This window comes from Furipterus horrens, unplaced genomic scaffold (genome assembly GCF_987537825.1).
Source record: "Furipterus horrens unplaced genomic scaffold, mFurHor1.1.pri manual_scaffold_2, whole genome shotgun sequence".
Classification (NCBI taxonomy): domain Eukaryota; kingdom Metazoa; phylum Chordata; class Mammalia; order Chiroptera; family Furipteridae; genus Furipterus; species Furipterus horrens.
In genome coordinates, this window is record NW_028327172.1 from 31,991,644 (window position 1) to 32,006,164 (window position 14,521).

At 55.6% G+C, this 14,521-nt stretch overlaps 1 protein-coding gene across 2 annotated transcripts in view; it reads left to right on the forward strand.

Moving 5' to 3' along the window:
* PTPN5 (protein tyrosine phosphatase non-receptor type 5) overlaps nucleotides 1-12,932 on the forward strand; it is a 49,046-nt gene extending 36,114 nt beyond the window's left edge. Inside the window, exons 6-14 of one of the 2 annotated variants that reach the window (XM_090263252.1) lie at nucleotides 141-382; nucleotides 1,539-1,728; nucleotides 3,972-4,056; nucleotides 7,724-7,803; nucleotides 7,988-8,125; nucleotides 8,661-8,771; nucleotides 10,972-11,132; nucleotides 11,220-11,333; nucleotides 11,771-12,932. In XM_090263252.1, coding sequence (XP_090119378.1) covers nucleotides 141-382; nucleotides 1,539-1,728; nucleotides 3,972-4,056; nucleotides 7,724-7,803; nucleotides 7,988-8,125; nucleotides 8,661-8,771; nucleotides 10,972-11,132; nucleotides 11,220-11,333; nucleotides 11,771-11,864 — 1,215 coding nt within the window. In that variant the 3' untranslated portion in view covers nucleotides 11,865-12,932. The remainder of the gene's footprint in view (nucleotides 1-140; nucleotides 383-1,538; nucleotides 1,729-3,971; nucleotides 4,057-7,723; nucleotides 7,804-7,987; nucleotides 8,126-8,660; nucleotides 8,772-10,971; nucleotides 11,133-11,219; nucleotides 11,334-11,770) is intronic. The other variant, XM_090263258.1, reaches the window with a different exon arrangement.
* Nucleotides 12,933-14,521: the final 1,589 nt, after the last annotated feature.

Below are 14,521 nucleotides of genomic sequence, written 5' to 3' on the forward strand. Positions count from 1 at the left end.
CAGTGCCATGCAGATAGCCCCCAGGAGAGCAGGGCTGCTCTAGACATACTGGGGGGCAAGGGGTTAATCCCATGGGCAGCCCATCAATGAGGGGGCAGCAGCGTGGTCCAGGGTCCATGATGCCATGTGCCTCCACCCAGGTGTGGCACCTGTTGAGGGCTCCCCCAGAGCCACCCACCCCGGTGCCCCCTGAGGACAGGCGCCAGTCGGTGAGCCGCCAGCCCTCCTTCACCTACTCGGAGTGGATGGAAGAGAAGCTCGAGGACGACTTCCTGGACCTGGACCCCGTCCCGGAGACCCCTGTGTTTGACTGCACGATGGACATCAAGCCTGAGGCCGATCCCGCCTCACTGACCGTCAAGTCCATGGGTCTGCAGGAGAGGTGGGAGGGGTGCAGGAGGGGTGGACTCTGTGGGCCCTGGAGCTCTCCGCTCCCAGTCGGAAGGGCAGGCGCCTGACTAACTCCCAGTGCCCTGACCGAGCTGACCTAGCCTAGCCAGGGGAGATGCTTGCCCTTGAGGTCTGGTGCGCATGCATCAGAATGCCCCAAGGTGAGTGCTGACAAATCCCGTTACTGTACACGAGCAAACAGGCCTACCCAGGTGTGTACATGAACACACTCATATGTACATTCCCGGGCTCAAGTGAGTGTAGGTAGGTTTCTCTCCTGCAGGACTTGTCAGGGCTTCTAAACTGCTAGTGTTCATTGTCAACCCCAAGGGGGTGGTGTGTGGCATTCCTCAAAGCCACTGAACCACAGATCCCACTTCGGGAGGTGTTGGGACCCTCTTTTCAGAGACTAGCCGGGTAAGCCCGATCACACCAGCTTGGGGTTCCCCATGCCATGCCACGGACAGAGCACTGAACGAGGAGTCGGTAAACCCAGCATTTCGTTTCAGCTCTTGCTGCGTGCTGACTGCACAAGCCTGGGAAGTTCGTGTCCCCTCTGTGGGACTTGGTTTCCTTTTCTGCATCAAGAGGGCCCTCCCTGAACACAGTAGAGATTGTCTAGGGTAGATATTCTCGCCCCCCAGTGCTGCCCTTGGACCTCCCTCTTTCCCTGACAGCCAAGGGTCCTGGCCTCTCCCAGATGAGAAGGCCGTGACTCATTGGCAACCTCATCCCAGACTGCCGGGACCAGGACCGTGATACAGGCAGTCGAGCAATGCTTCTCCAAGCTAGGCAGGCCCCCTCTCTCTGGGAGCTTCCACAGGACTCGGCACTGCCTCCAGTAGTGACAGAGGAGAGTCCAGGGAAGGGCTGTGTTAAGGTTGCCTCAGATGGAACCTTTGGAATTGGAGCCTCCACCCCCCACTCAGGTAGCGATTCCACTGCAAGAGGTGGGGAGTCAGGCCTGAGCCCTGGGGCTGAGACTTGTGCTCCTTATGTCAGGAGTGCGGTCACACCCCCACTTCGCTTCTGGGAGCCCACTCGGGTCCCACCCCGATCTCTCTGTCCTTCGTCTTCCCACTCTAAGGTCCATTGCTGATGTCCCTTCCTGCTCCTGAGACTCACTCCCCCTTTCCCTCCCCTTCCAGGAGGGGCTCCAACGTTTCCCTGACCCTGGACATGTGCACGCCCGGCTGCAACGAGGAGGGCTTCGGCTACCTGATGTCCCCACATGAGGAGTCAGCCCGCGAGTACCTGCTCAGCGCCTCCCGCGTCCTTCAGGCTGAGGAGCTCCATGAAAAGGCCCTGGACCCCTTCCTGCTACAGGCGGAATTCTTTGTGAGTCCCCTGAGTCGCTGCCCCCCCAGTGGGCAGACCTCTCTGTTCACGTCACCTGACTAGCCAGGCAGTGGAGGGGCATGCCCAGAATTCAGCATCTGATAGATGAACATCATTATCACCTCTTCTACAGTCTTGAGCAAGCTGCTTCCCCTCCAGGCCTCAGTTTCCTCATCTAGAAAACAGGGATAAAAACAATGGGGTTATTGCAAGGATTAAAGGAAAACACTTAAGGTGTGCAGAGCACCCATCCAGGCAATTGGTGTTCAGTGGTGTTCCCAAGTCTTCAGTGCCCAGTCCTGTGCTTTGAGGGCCGTAGAAAGCCTTCTCTTCTGGCTGCTGCTTTCTTGCCCTCTTCCTGTCCCACATCACCAAGGATGGTTTGTCCCCCATCGAAATCTTTCCACCTCTGGCTGTATCTTAAGGTCATCCTAATTACCTTCTCTCTAGACTTCTGCAACAGCCTCCAGCTGCCTGGTAGACTTGGAGGGACCCAGGAAGTGACACCTCTCTTTTACCTGCCTGCACACTCAACCAGTTAAGAGCTAAGACCTAGGAGATCACAATAGTGTCTTTATTTTTGTCAATAAAGACTAGATTTAAGATGAAGCTTAGGTGTGTAGCAAGAGTGAGCTTCCTAATACCAACCCCCAGAATTAACCTTTCTACTGGCATATCCTGGGCCCCTGGGACATCCCTATAATTCTTTCTCGGCAGGAAGGCCCATCGGGTTACTCACCCAGCTCTGTGGGCAGGATGAGAGAGGGGACATGAGTATTTGAGGAGATGCCCCCCTGGGATAAGCAAGAGGGATGGGGAACAAACTCATGTGCATCCCTCACAACTGCCTTGGCCTCCAGCCACCCTGCTCCCTTTCTGGACCGATGGCTCTCTGAGAAGACCTCCATCACCCTGTGCCCCACTGCTCCTAATTCTGCAGAACCTGCATGGCCTGCATTATCTGAGCTGGACTAGCCCCAGCCCCCTTTTCTAGCCTTATGGGCCCCAGCCCCTGTAGGGACTGCCCACTTCACACTAGGCCAGATCCCCACTCCTGTGTCTTTCTCCTCCCGGGCCTTTTCCCACATCATCCCCCACCCTCGATGTTTCTGAAAGCCTTCCTGGACCACCCAGCCCCGCTCGCTCTCCGAGTCCCCACCACCACTACCTCCCCTTGAAGAAGGGACTTGTGTTCTCTGTCATTTCCTAGTCGGTAAATCCTTGTTGATTTTGCCCAGAGAGCAAGGAACACAGTCTGCGCACCCATTCCACGGGTGCTTTTGCACGTTTTTTTATTCTTTTGAGTCTCACAACAATCCTAGAACATCAGTATTATGATCCTCATTTTACAAAGCACATACTTAGTACGTTCAAATACAGGAACACTATAGAACCATATATGGCCAAGTGTGGACAGACAGAAGGGGAGTGAAGAGACGAGAGGCACTGGGGAGTCATCCCAGAGGACACGGGGAGGGGAGAGGCTAGAGGGGAACCCTAAAGGGTGAGAATGATGTGGAGAGTTGAGGGGTGTGCCCTTCAAGTGGAATGCCACAAGCTCAGACCTAGAAACAAGGTGGAGAACGGCGTATCGGCAACAAGAAGAGGTGGGCGCAACTGGAGGGCGAGTCTCTTGAGAGCAGCTGGTGGTAAAGAAAGATCCCAGAAGACCTCACATTCTAGGTAGAGAAGTTCAGACTTGGGTCTCTTGACACAGAGAGTGACTGGAACGTGCAAACACAGCCCTGGGAGCTCAGGCGGCCCGTTTCCTGCTAGACAATTAGGGAAGACTTCCCAGAGGAGGTGGCATTTAAGATAAGACATTAGAAGATGAGGATGGGGTGCATCATACAGCGAGCAGCACAACCCAAGGTCCTGACATGGGGATGTCTGGGGCAGGAACACGAATCAGCAAAGCCACTCAGTTTGGTTGCAGCACAGGGAGTGAGAGAGATGGTGGTGAATGGCTAGGTTGCTTTTCAAACTCATTCTTCTTATTCATCAACCATTTATTAAGTGTCTACTATGTGCCAGACTGGCCCTCAATAGACAGTAATGATAATGTTTATTATGCACTCAACATGTGCCAGATGCTTTTCTAACTCATTTAATAGTAAGTGGTGAATGAACGCATACACTCCAGCCAGCCCCTGGACTAGAAGTTGGGGTACAGCAGCCCCTGGATTCACACGTGTGTGAGGGATAGCACACAGCTGCTCACACTCCCTGTCCTCCTCCTGCAGGAAATTCCCATGAACTTCGTGGATCCGAAAGAGTATGACATCCCTGGGCTGGTACGGAAGAACCGGTACAAAACCATCCTTCCCAGTGAGTACCCACTGCCCCATCCCTGGAAGATTAACCCCATAGCTGGGCCTCCAAGGTCACAAGTAGGGATGGGGGGCAGCAATGCCCAGTAAAGGCCTCCCTCCCTGCAGTGAGGCAGAGGTTAGTTCATTCCTTCACAGAGCACTCTCGGACCCTTGCCCCAGCCAGGCGTTGTGTTGGGCTCGACTGACCCAGAGAGAAGGGGTGACGATAGCAGCAGCTCCTACACAGTGCGCGATGACACAAGGTGTTTTCCCATCCTTTGTCTCTTCCATGTGGGCAGATTTTAAGCAGCAGTGGTTAAGGCTCAGGGAGGTTATCGGCTCCCCCACACTCACAAGGCTAGGAAGCACAGAACTGAGTTTCAAAGCAGGCCTCTGTGACCCCAGAAGGGGGCTCTTCTGTCTACCTCAGGTTTGTTTGTCCATCCAGACTGTGCATGCTCTCACAGGCAGAGCAACGCCACAAGGCAGTGAGCCCGTCAGGGTACGCGCCCCATCACTCAAGGCTCGAGCACAGCTGCGCAGGGATTTCCCCTCTTTGGGGGTGGTTAGACCAGGTGACCTGATGTTTCTCTTTTGGCCCTGGGGTGTCATTTTCAAGTAGAGCAGGAACTGTAATCAATCACCTGTCTGTCACCCTGCCAAGTTCTGGCCCCAGGCTCCAGGGCTGGATTGTCAGGGATAGGGGGGTGACTTGTTGAAAGTGAATCCCCACAAACCTACTCCACTCAGTTTATGGAGTGAGGAGGCTTTAAAAAAGCACTTTTGCCATCAGCATCCTCAACAATATATAAGATGTCATGACTTATTTTTAACTTTTAAAATAGCAACTTTGGTTGCTATGGTGACACAGTCTCTAGGTAGTTCCGGTTAAACAAAGCACCATGTAAGGCCAGAATGCACTGTTCAGGCTGCTCACCTCTTCCCTCATCTTGCTCCCCCACACCCACCTAGCCCCACCTGGTGGGAGGGGCTCAGGTACCCCAGAACCTAGGCCTTTGCTGGCTGCTCAGCATGGCCACTAAGGGAGAATGGGCATGAGGCCATCACACCACCTGGTCCTGGTTGCCAAAAGGCCTTGAGCCACCCCGTGCCCTCAGGGACTGGGATGGGGAGCAACGGCAGAAGCAGGCCAGGCTTGGCAGAGGCCCCCCCTCAGGTCCAGGTTTGTTCTTGCATTCATTCTGCTCATGGTTCCTGAGCCCCTGCCCCCGGGGCTGAGAATTCAGACATGAATGAGATGCAGGCTCTGTGCACAGGGAGCTCACAGGCTAGTGAGAGAGACAGACGTGGATGGTGACAGTGCAGAGTGACCAGTAACCTAGCAGTCAGCCCTGAGAACAAGGTACAGGAGAGCAACTTCTGTCCATTTCGCCACTGTGTCCCGAACATCAGTAGTGCCTGGCACATCACAAGACACTCCACCCTTCTGAGTGAATGAATGGGTGAATGAGTGAGTGAATGAATGAATATCTCTCAAATCTAGCTCTCCTTCTCCATTCTCACTGTGAGTGACTTTTTAGGGTTAGGGGGTAGTTGCCCAGTTTCAGGGGGTGCCATTTACATAGACTGCACTGACAATGCCCCCTGGAGTTGTGTAGGGCAGGACAGTCCTCTGACCCCTGACTCCTTTTCCTTGGATCATTGCAGTAGTCTCACATCCTACCTTCCTGTCCGTCTTCAGCCATTGTCACCAGGACGATGCAAAACTGAGATCCAGCCATGCCTTTCCTCTCCTTAAACACTGTTGCGGGTCCTGTGTAATCCGCGGGTTTAGGTCCAGCCTGATGAGCATGGTTTATAAGACCCTTCGTCAACAGGTTCTCATCTCTCACCAGCCCCCCACCATGCCCTGTGCACCCTCAAACCTGGCCCAGGTGCCACCTCTCCCAAGAAACTAGTGTCACACCCTTTCCAAGTCAGCAGCCCCCTCTGTGTCCCTCAGCCCCAGTCCTCACCGGCCACACGCTACTTGTCTTCCTGCCCAACACTGTGGGGCAGGGACTATGTCTTGTTTATCGGGACGTTTCTACTCTCCAGCACAGTGCCAGGCACAGAAGCAGTGTCAGTAGGGCCACAGGACCATTGCCATTCCCACAGTGGTTCTTTAACTCTGGCCAGAGGGGTCACCTGATCCAAGCAGGTGCTGGCAAGAAGGGAGACGGCCCATGCAGCAGGCCCTGCTGCTCTGTGCTGGTGGTCACCAGAGCCCCTCTCTGCTTATCCTCTGCTCCACTTCTGACATCCTTCTACGCCTGTGTCCACAGAGCTGCCACTCCCCCACCTTGCTCCCATCCTCATATCACCTGCCAAACTGCAGGCCCTGGGGCTGGGGCATACATACTGGGGCTGGAGAACAGAGGCTCATGCCTTTTGTCCTGCCAGGTGTGACACCCTTGTTTTACCTGTTTGCTTATGCTAACACTTGTAATAATGGCAGTAATAACAGCAGCAACTTTCTGTATCGTGTGTTCTGTACGCGGGGCTAAGTTACTGGACTAGGACTTGAGAATGTTCATTCCTTTAACCTTGACAAGCTTGGTAAGGTTATGGTGAAAGGGTTGTCCCCAGCTTACAGATAAGGCACAAGGGAGATTAAGTAAGTGGCCCACGGTTACACAGCTAGTATGTCAGAGCCAGGATGTGAACCCTGGCTGTCGGGCTCAGAGGTATAGACTCTTAACCGCTCCCCTATACTTTGAGAGCACGTGCTGTGCACACCTGAAGTAACTTTAGTCCAGCCCTCCCTATACAGGAGAAAAACTGGGGCCCAGCGAAGGCGTAAGGCGGTGAGCTGGTGACAAAGCTAGACCACCACCAGGACCCCGGGCCCCACCCGCTTCCTGCCCCCCGCCCCCCCACATGCCGTCTCCATCTCAGTCCCAGCCTCTGCGGGCTGACAGAGCAGTCGATACAGGGAGGCTAGAGCTGGAACAAAGCAGACTCTACTCCAGGAAGAAGAGCAGGATGTCAGGAGAACCCGTTACTATGGGATTTGACCTGTGAATGGATTGCAAAGGGAAAAAATAAAAAACCTGTATGCACACGTGTCTGTGGCTGAAACCCAACAGTCTCATCTCAGACGTGGAAGGCTTTTACTCCTCTGATCCCAATATTCTTCCTTAGGATTCATACCCCAAATCATAATAGCCCTTTCTAGTTAAAAAGGACTTTACAGTTTACATAGCACTTTCATGGTGTTTTCTCATTTATCCTCCCACCCATCCTCAGAAGCGGGTATCTTTATCCCCGTTTTATAGACAGGAAAACTGAGGCTGAGGAAGGCCATGTGCTTTACAAGCATACACAGCAGGCTGGTGAGAGTAGATACTCCAGCTCCTGCCGCCCCTGCTGTCCAGGGTGTGGACCCTAAGCTTTCTTCTCTTCAGAACAGTGAGACGGAGCCATTTAAGGGACATGGGCAAGGGGTAGGCATTGATGCTATGGAGGTGGAGACCTATGACCTTGCCCTCCACCCTCCTCTTCAGCCTGGGCTGCCTCAGTGGGCCATGGGAAGGGTCAGTGTTTTGCTACTGGGCAGAGGAAGGAGGAACTTTGAGTCCCAGAAGAAATGTGGGTGCCCTGAGCAGGCCAGGCAAGGTAGGCCCTGCCCCAGAGCGATTGCACACATCAGATCCCAGTCTTACCTGTCTCTCCGACCCCAGACCCTCACAGCAGAGTGTGTCTGACCTCGCCAGACCCTGACGACCCTCTGAGTTCCTACATCAACGCCAACTACATCCGGGTACGTAACCCCATCATGCCAGCCTCTCCCCAAAAAGGATGCCCACACAGGTGGGATCCTTCCTCTAGGCTTGTTCCTAAGTCAGTGTAGCTGCTGTCAGCCCCCCGGGAAGAGTCTGAGTGTGGGGATTGGGCCCCAGGAACACCGCACCTGACCCTGACAGCCCGGACTTGGTTGGCTGCAGGGCTACGGTGGGGAGGAGAAGGTGTACATCGCCACTCAGGGACCCATCGTCAGCACGGTCGGCGACTTCTGGCGCATGGTATGGCAGGAGCACACGCCCATCATTGTCATGATCACCAACATTGAGGAGATGAACGAGGTAGGCACCCCTGCACCACCACCAGGCGTCTGCTGCTTGTGCCCTCGCTGGGCCTCTGGTTTCCATATTCTCACAACATTCTCGTGAGGTCAGTAGTGTTCGCTCTGCTATCGAGGTGAGGAAGGAGGAGGCTCAGCAAGGTTAAGTCCTTTGTTCAGGGCTGCACAGATGGTCAGAGGCAGAGCCTGGAGCCAGCTTCTCTTCCTCCAGTGCCCTGATCTTAACCAGGATGCTCTGCTGCCTCCAAGGCTGCCAGGGCTGGTACTGGCTACTTCCATACCCATAACAGCCCATTTAACTGAATCCCTAGAAAAGTTCTTCAAAATGGGTATTATTCCCATTTCCCAGATAAGGAAACAGGCTCAGAAAAGGGAAGTAACTGAAAGGTAACGAAGCTGAGATTTGAATCCAGGATGCTCTAACTGCAAACCTGTTGCCATTTTATGTCTCTCCCCACTGGCCATGGAGGGGCACTGGGGAAGAGTACCGTTGGGGAACAAGGAGGGTACCGCAATCTGATCTTGACCCCCTACAGAAGTGCACAGAGTATTGGCCGGAGGAGCAGATGGTATATGACGGTGTTGAGATCACCGTTCGGAAAGTCATTCACACTGAGGATTACCGGCTGCGACTCATCTCCCTCAGGGTGAGGCCTGGGGCTGGGCTGGGCTGGGCTGGGCTGGGAGGATAGGGGACAAGGGCTTTATTGAGGACATCACAGAGAGCAGTGTTCCCAAGTCCACTCTCGCTGAAATCAAGTCCTGTGTCTTCCAGGATTTACTAATAAGCAGTGATGAGGAAGCGGTGAATGGGCTTGGGGGACAGAAGTAGGCCCAGACCTCAGCTGTATTTCATGCTGCTGGGCTCTCTGTGTCTACACTGTTATTCATAATGCCTTCCAGCTCTGCTTCAAGTGCACCCAAATTCAGGACTGTCTGGCTTAGGAATCTCCAGCTGCCTCCAGTACTGTCCTTATTACTGAAAGACCATGGGTGGTGACTTTGAGATCCTGGCTAGAAGCTTCCCTTTCACCTGGGATACTGGCCTTCTGGCCTGTAGTGCCCAATATGTCCACCAGAGAGCAGGCACTCCTTGCTGCGTTTTGGTGGCGCAAGGAAGCTGTGACTATAGGAAGGGGGCAGGGGGGAAGAGACACAAAATATGAGCAATACAAAACAGCCCAGAAGAGTGGGGGAAGGCATCCTCCCACCCTGAAGTTGTGCTTCTTCCAAGAGCGGCATAATAGAGGAGACTGTTCCTTTGGAATCATGAGGGTTAGTGAGTTGTCTTTTTGAAAAATGATAAGAGCCACGTTTGGGGAAGGTGGAACCACTCTAGTAACCCCAAAGGCTGGAAGAGGTGAACTGGGCACCAGGAAAATGAGGGCCCATCCAGAAACAGCGTGGGAAGTCCTGTGGTGCTGGCAGCCACAGGGTCCAGTTCAAGGCCTGAGACTTGTCCCTCTGAGTTGCCCCCTCTCCCAGTGGAGAAGATGCAAAGTGGAGTGTCGGAGGGCACTCAGCCCCCACAGGGCAGTGCCCACCTGAACAGCTCTGAGACATAGGCCTGGCTGAAGGGCAGAAAGGGCCAGGAGGTGGGGGGCAGAGGCTGTGGTAGCTGTCACAGCCCGATAACTCGGGGACCCAAGGAACTAGCTTCTCATTTCCCCAGAAAGAGAGGTTGGGAGAGGCAGGGCTGCCTCATCCTCTCGGTGCCACAGGACTGGTTAGGGAAGAACCAGGGTAGCTGGGGGCTCGGAGGCATTTACTTCTGTCCATAAACGTTTATAAGCACCTGCACGCACCTGGTTCTGGGTTGCATACTGGGAACAGAGCTGACTAAAGCCTGTACTCTCCTCAAGGAGCACCCATAAGATGGTAAGCACTGAGCTAGAGATAGGTAAGGACACAGAAGTGCACGCTGCCAGCCTGATGCTCCCTGTGTCCTCACCCCTTTGTTCTTCCTGAAGGCTTCCTGGAAGTGGTGATGCTGAATGGAGTTTTGAAGGATGAGTAAGAGTTGGCCAAGGGGCAGAGAGGTTTTTTTTTTTCTCTGCATTCCAAGCAGAGAAAAAAGTAGGGGAATGGAAGATAGAACATCTGTGTGTGTGTGTGTGTGTGTGTGTGTGTGTGTGTGTGTGTGTGTGTAGCAGAGGTTTTATCTACAAACCATTTGGGATGAGGGAGCATCAAGGACAAGCACGTGGGGGCAGGAAACAGGCCTGGAAAGGTCGGCCCTGCAAAGCGTGTCCTGTTTGCCTGGCAGAAGACTGAGGAAAGCAGGTTTCGTTCACGGAGCAAGGGGAGAAGCATGTCCGGATCTGTGCTGCAGACAGACGTTTTTGACTGGAGTGGAGATGGGGCAGTCTTGGGGGAGGGGGAGGCCTGCACAGGGAAGAGATGCTGAAAGCTAAAGGGGAAGAAGTGGGGGGGCGGGACGGGGCAGGGACAGCAGGGAAACAACACCACTGGGGGCGGGGCAGGGCAGGCCAAGCAGTGAGGCAAGAGGAAGGGTCCGGAGCTCTGGTTATGTGACAGAGGGGTGACTAGGCTGTTTGGTAAGATAGGGAACTGGGAAGCATGCCTCTCTTGGATGATGCTGGAGTTGCTGGGACAGAACTGAGGTGAAAACCAATGCAGACACCGCTGACCAGCCCCCACTGCCAGACTGGCTCTGGGTCTCTGTCTCGTGCCACTGAGCAACACGGTGTAGAAGGCGGAGGCCAAAGGTCCCACTCCATGTCCTCCCTCCTGTGTTCTTCCTCCCGTCCCCTCCCCATCTCTGGGCTGCTTTGTGGGCTCAGAGACCTCACATGTATCTGGGGTGGGCCTCTGTCTCCTGGACAGAGCGGGACCGAAGAGCGAGGCCTGAAGCATTACTGGTTTACGTCCTGGCCCGACCAGAAGACCCCGGACCGAGCCCCCCCACTCCTGCACCTGGTGCAGGAAGTGGAGGAGGCTGCCCAGCAGGAGGGGCCCCACTGCGCCCCCATCATTGTCCACTGCAGGTGGGTCCTCCCAGCCACCCTCCAGGGCAGGGCAGCCCCACCTCCGCTGCCCCGCTGCCTCACCCCACCCATCCCCTCGGCCCTCAGCGCAGGGATTGGGAGGACTGGCTGCTTCATTGCCACCAGCATCTGCTGCCAGCAGCTGCGGCAGGAGGGCATGGTGGACATCCTGAAGACCACGTGCCAGCTCCGTCAGGACAGGTCAGCCTACGGGCAGGGCAGGGGCACTTGGAGAGCTTGAGCACTAGGGGCAGGAGGAGAGACTGATACATGCTTGGGATGAGGGGCAGGGGGACACTGGGTAGGGACCTGGCTGATGGGGTAGGGAAGACAGGTCAGTAGAGGGTATGGATCTAAGCAGCTGGTGGCCGAATGAAGAGGAGAGAGAAACAGCCGGTGACCAGAAGGACAGGGCCTGAGAGTGGTGGGACATGCCATCTCTGTCCCTGCTGTCTGTGCCAGAGCTGGGAGGGACAAGGAGGAGCAGAGGGGGAATGGCTGGCTAGGGGTGGCTGCACAAAGACAAGACCCCTCACGGATGGTCAGTACTCCATGGGTTGGGGGGGGGGGGTGACAGGCACCCTCCCACAGCCCAGCCCTCAACGACCCCATCTCCACTGTGCCTCTCTGCTGGGCAGGGGCGGCATGATCCAGACGTGCGAGCAGTACCAGTTTGTACATCATGTCATGAGCCTCTATGAGAAGCAGCTGTCCCGCCAGTCCCCAGAGTGACCTCACTGCTCCCCTGAGGTCATCTGGGCACCACCCAGCCTGAGTCTGGGCCCTCACCCCAGCCACACCCCCAGGGCCCTGCCTGGGGTCCTGGCCTGCTCCCTGCCCTGCCCCTCCTGCTTCCTTCTCTCCAGCCTGGCCCCTGCCCCCCAACATAGCTCTTCCTACTGTATATACTGGGGGTGGGGCTGGGTGGGGGAGGGATGTGCCAGGCCAGGCCTGGGGCTCCGGGACCTGACCCACACCACACAGACCTGGGGCCTCAGTTTTTAACGATGGTCACATTGCTACTTGATTCAAAATGTTTCTGTACTGCACCCCAAGTGTCCTGCCACAGCGTGTTCTGTCTGTCCATCCATCTCTGCTGTTTGTACCGGACACTGTGTCTCCTCAGCCTGGGAAAGGGGAAATGAGCTCCAGCCCCTAAGTAGCCCAGCCAGAGGTGCCTGGCTTGGGCCCCCGCCCCACTTCTCCCAACCAGCAGGTAGCATTTTGCCCCCAGTTATTGGGATCAGAGTGGGGAGAAGGGCCTGAGGACCTGGAGGTCAGGCATTGGGAGGTCCTGCGTGGGGAGGAAGGTCTCACCTAGGGGAGGTCTCTGGGTTGGGATGGGAGAGAGGAGTGTCACAGCCTGGATGGCCTCTGGGTGTCAGGCGCCCTCAGGAGGCAGTGACCAGCCTGGGAGGCATTGGGAAGATTGGGGACAGATGGGGGCTGTGAACCCAGAGGACCTGGGCCCTTGTGGGGTTGGGGGAAGAAGGGGAACTCCAGGGGTGGGGTGGGGACTCAGCCCCAGATCTGTGTGGAACATTTCTCTGTCACTGGGGGAAGCCTTCACAGAAGTTTTGCTGCGTGTAGCTCTGCGTGTGTTCCTGTGTCCCTGCGTGTTGAGAGCCCATCAGCAGGGCATGCATGACTCTTCGGCAACATGTGTTATCTTGGAGCCACGTGTTTTTATTGCTGACTTTAAATATTTATTCCACGGCAGACAGAGACATTGGCTGTCTTTTTATAATTTGCTCGTGGTCATTGAATAGAGCAATAAACAGAGCATTTTGAGCAAAACTAGCCTCCTGCATCTGTGTGATTGTCTCTCCCCTCCACTCCCTGCTTCCCTGTACCAGTATCCTCCTCCTAGTGTACACACATGCACGTGTGTGTGCATACGTGTGTGCGCACACACACAACACAGCCTGGCCCTTGATCTCCCTAACACCCCCTTGTGGAGACTGGTAGTATGAAGCGAATCCAGATCTGCAAAGTCAGAAGTCCATTAGACAGAATTCTCACACTCCCTCACCCCAGGGCAGCCGGAAGCCCTGGGACATGGGCAGCCTCAAGAACAGGAGTGGAAGGCTTTGCAGAAGGCAAAGGGGCTGGCAGGGCACCAGTTCTGACAGCTGGGCCAGAGAAGCCCAGCCTGTGGCAGAGGGGTCAGGGGAACATTTGGGTCACCCTCCCAGGCCCCTCCCCGTTGGCCAGCACACTTACCCCGCGTTTCCCCTACAGGTCACAACAGAGGCTGCAACCCAGCAATTTCCCTTTTAAGGCCTGGGCTGAGAGCAGCCCCTCCCAAGGGGCCTGGAGAATCTCCCCATGGGCTCAGATTCTGGACACTCATGCTGTATTCTTGCCCCTGCCCCTGGGGATGCAGCAAAAGGAGCTGTGATACCAAGGCTGGCAGGCGGAGGTCATTTCCGGGCAGGAAGGGGCCCAGGGCAGTGCTGCTGATCACCTGGCCCGTCCTCACAGGTACCAGAACCTTGTGTGGGCTGGTCACAGGTCTAGCCATGCAGGTATACTGCAGACATGGAGGGAACAACAGGAAGTGGCTTGAACTGCTGGGCTGGAGGTTGGGGGTAGGCGCAGTGCTGTCCAGCCACCCTCCAACAGCAGGATGGGCCTCCTACCCTTCCATCCAGACTGGGGGATTAGGCTAGAGGAGGGGAGCGCTAACATTTCCATCTCCTCCCCCAGGCTGGGTGACTCGATACAGAGATAAACTGTGCTCCCTGGATTTGTGCAAAATGGCAGACCCCCTTGACCTTCCCATTGGACTGTGTGTGCACATGCACGCACGCACACACCACCCTGAGCCCCTCAGCTCAGAGGGTTCCCACCCAGCAGCAGTGAGAACAAAACCTCTGCCTCGAGGGTAAAGCACCCTGGACCACCACCCTCAACCTCCCTCTCACCCATGCCCAGCTTTTCCTCCAGCCTTAGCTCCAGCCTCAAGTCCCCCCCACCCCAAAGCGTATGTCACCTAGCTGGGGCACCTGCAGGACCTGATTAGGGAGTTGCCCCCAGGGGCCAGACATTTAAGGAACAGGTGACTTCTGGCAGCCTCACTATTAAGGCAAAGGAAGAAGGAGACAGGCCAGTCTACAGCCCCAGCACCAGCCTTGCCTCCAAAGCCGTGGACACAGCACTTGTGTGTTAGGAGACACTGGTCACACGAATGTAAGACGTCCCTTGTCCCTCAAGAAGGGGCAGAGCCTCCTACCTTCTGAGCCCAGAGAGGGACAGCAGGAGCTGGGACAGAGGTGGTCTCAGACCCTAGAGGGAGAAATAGATCAGGCAGAGACACATCGAAGTGGGGCAGGAGATAAAGTTTAGCCTCAAACTGCCTGGCTCATAACAGTGCTCTTGGGGTCCCT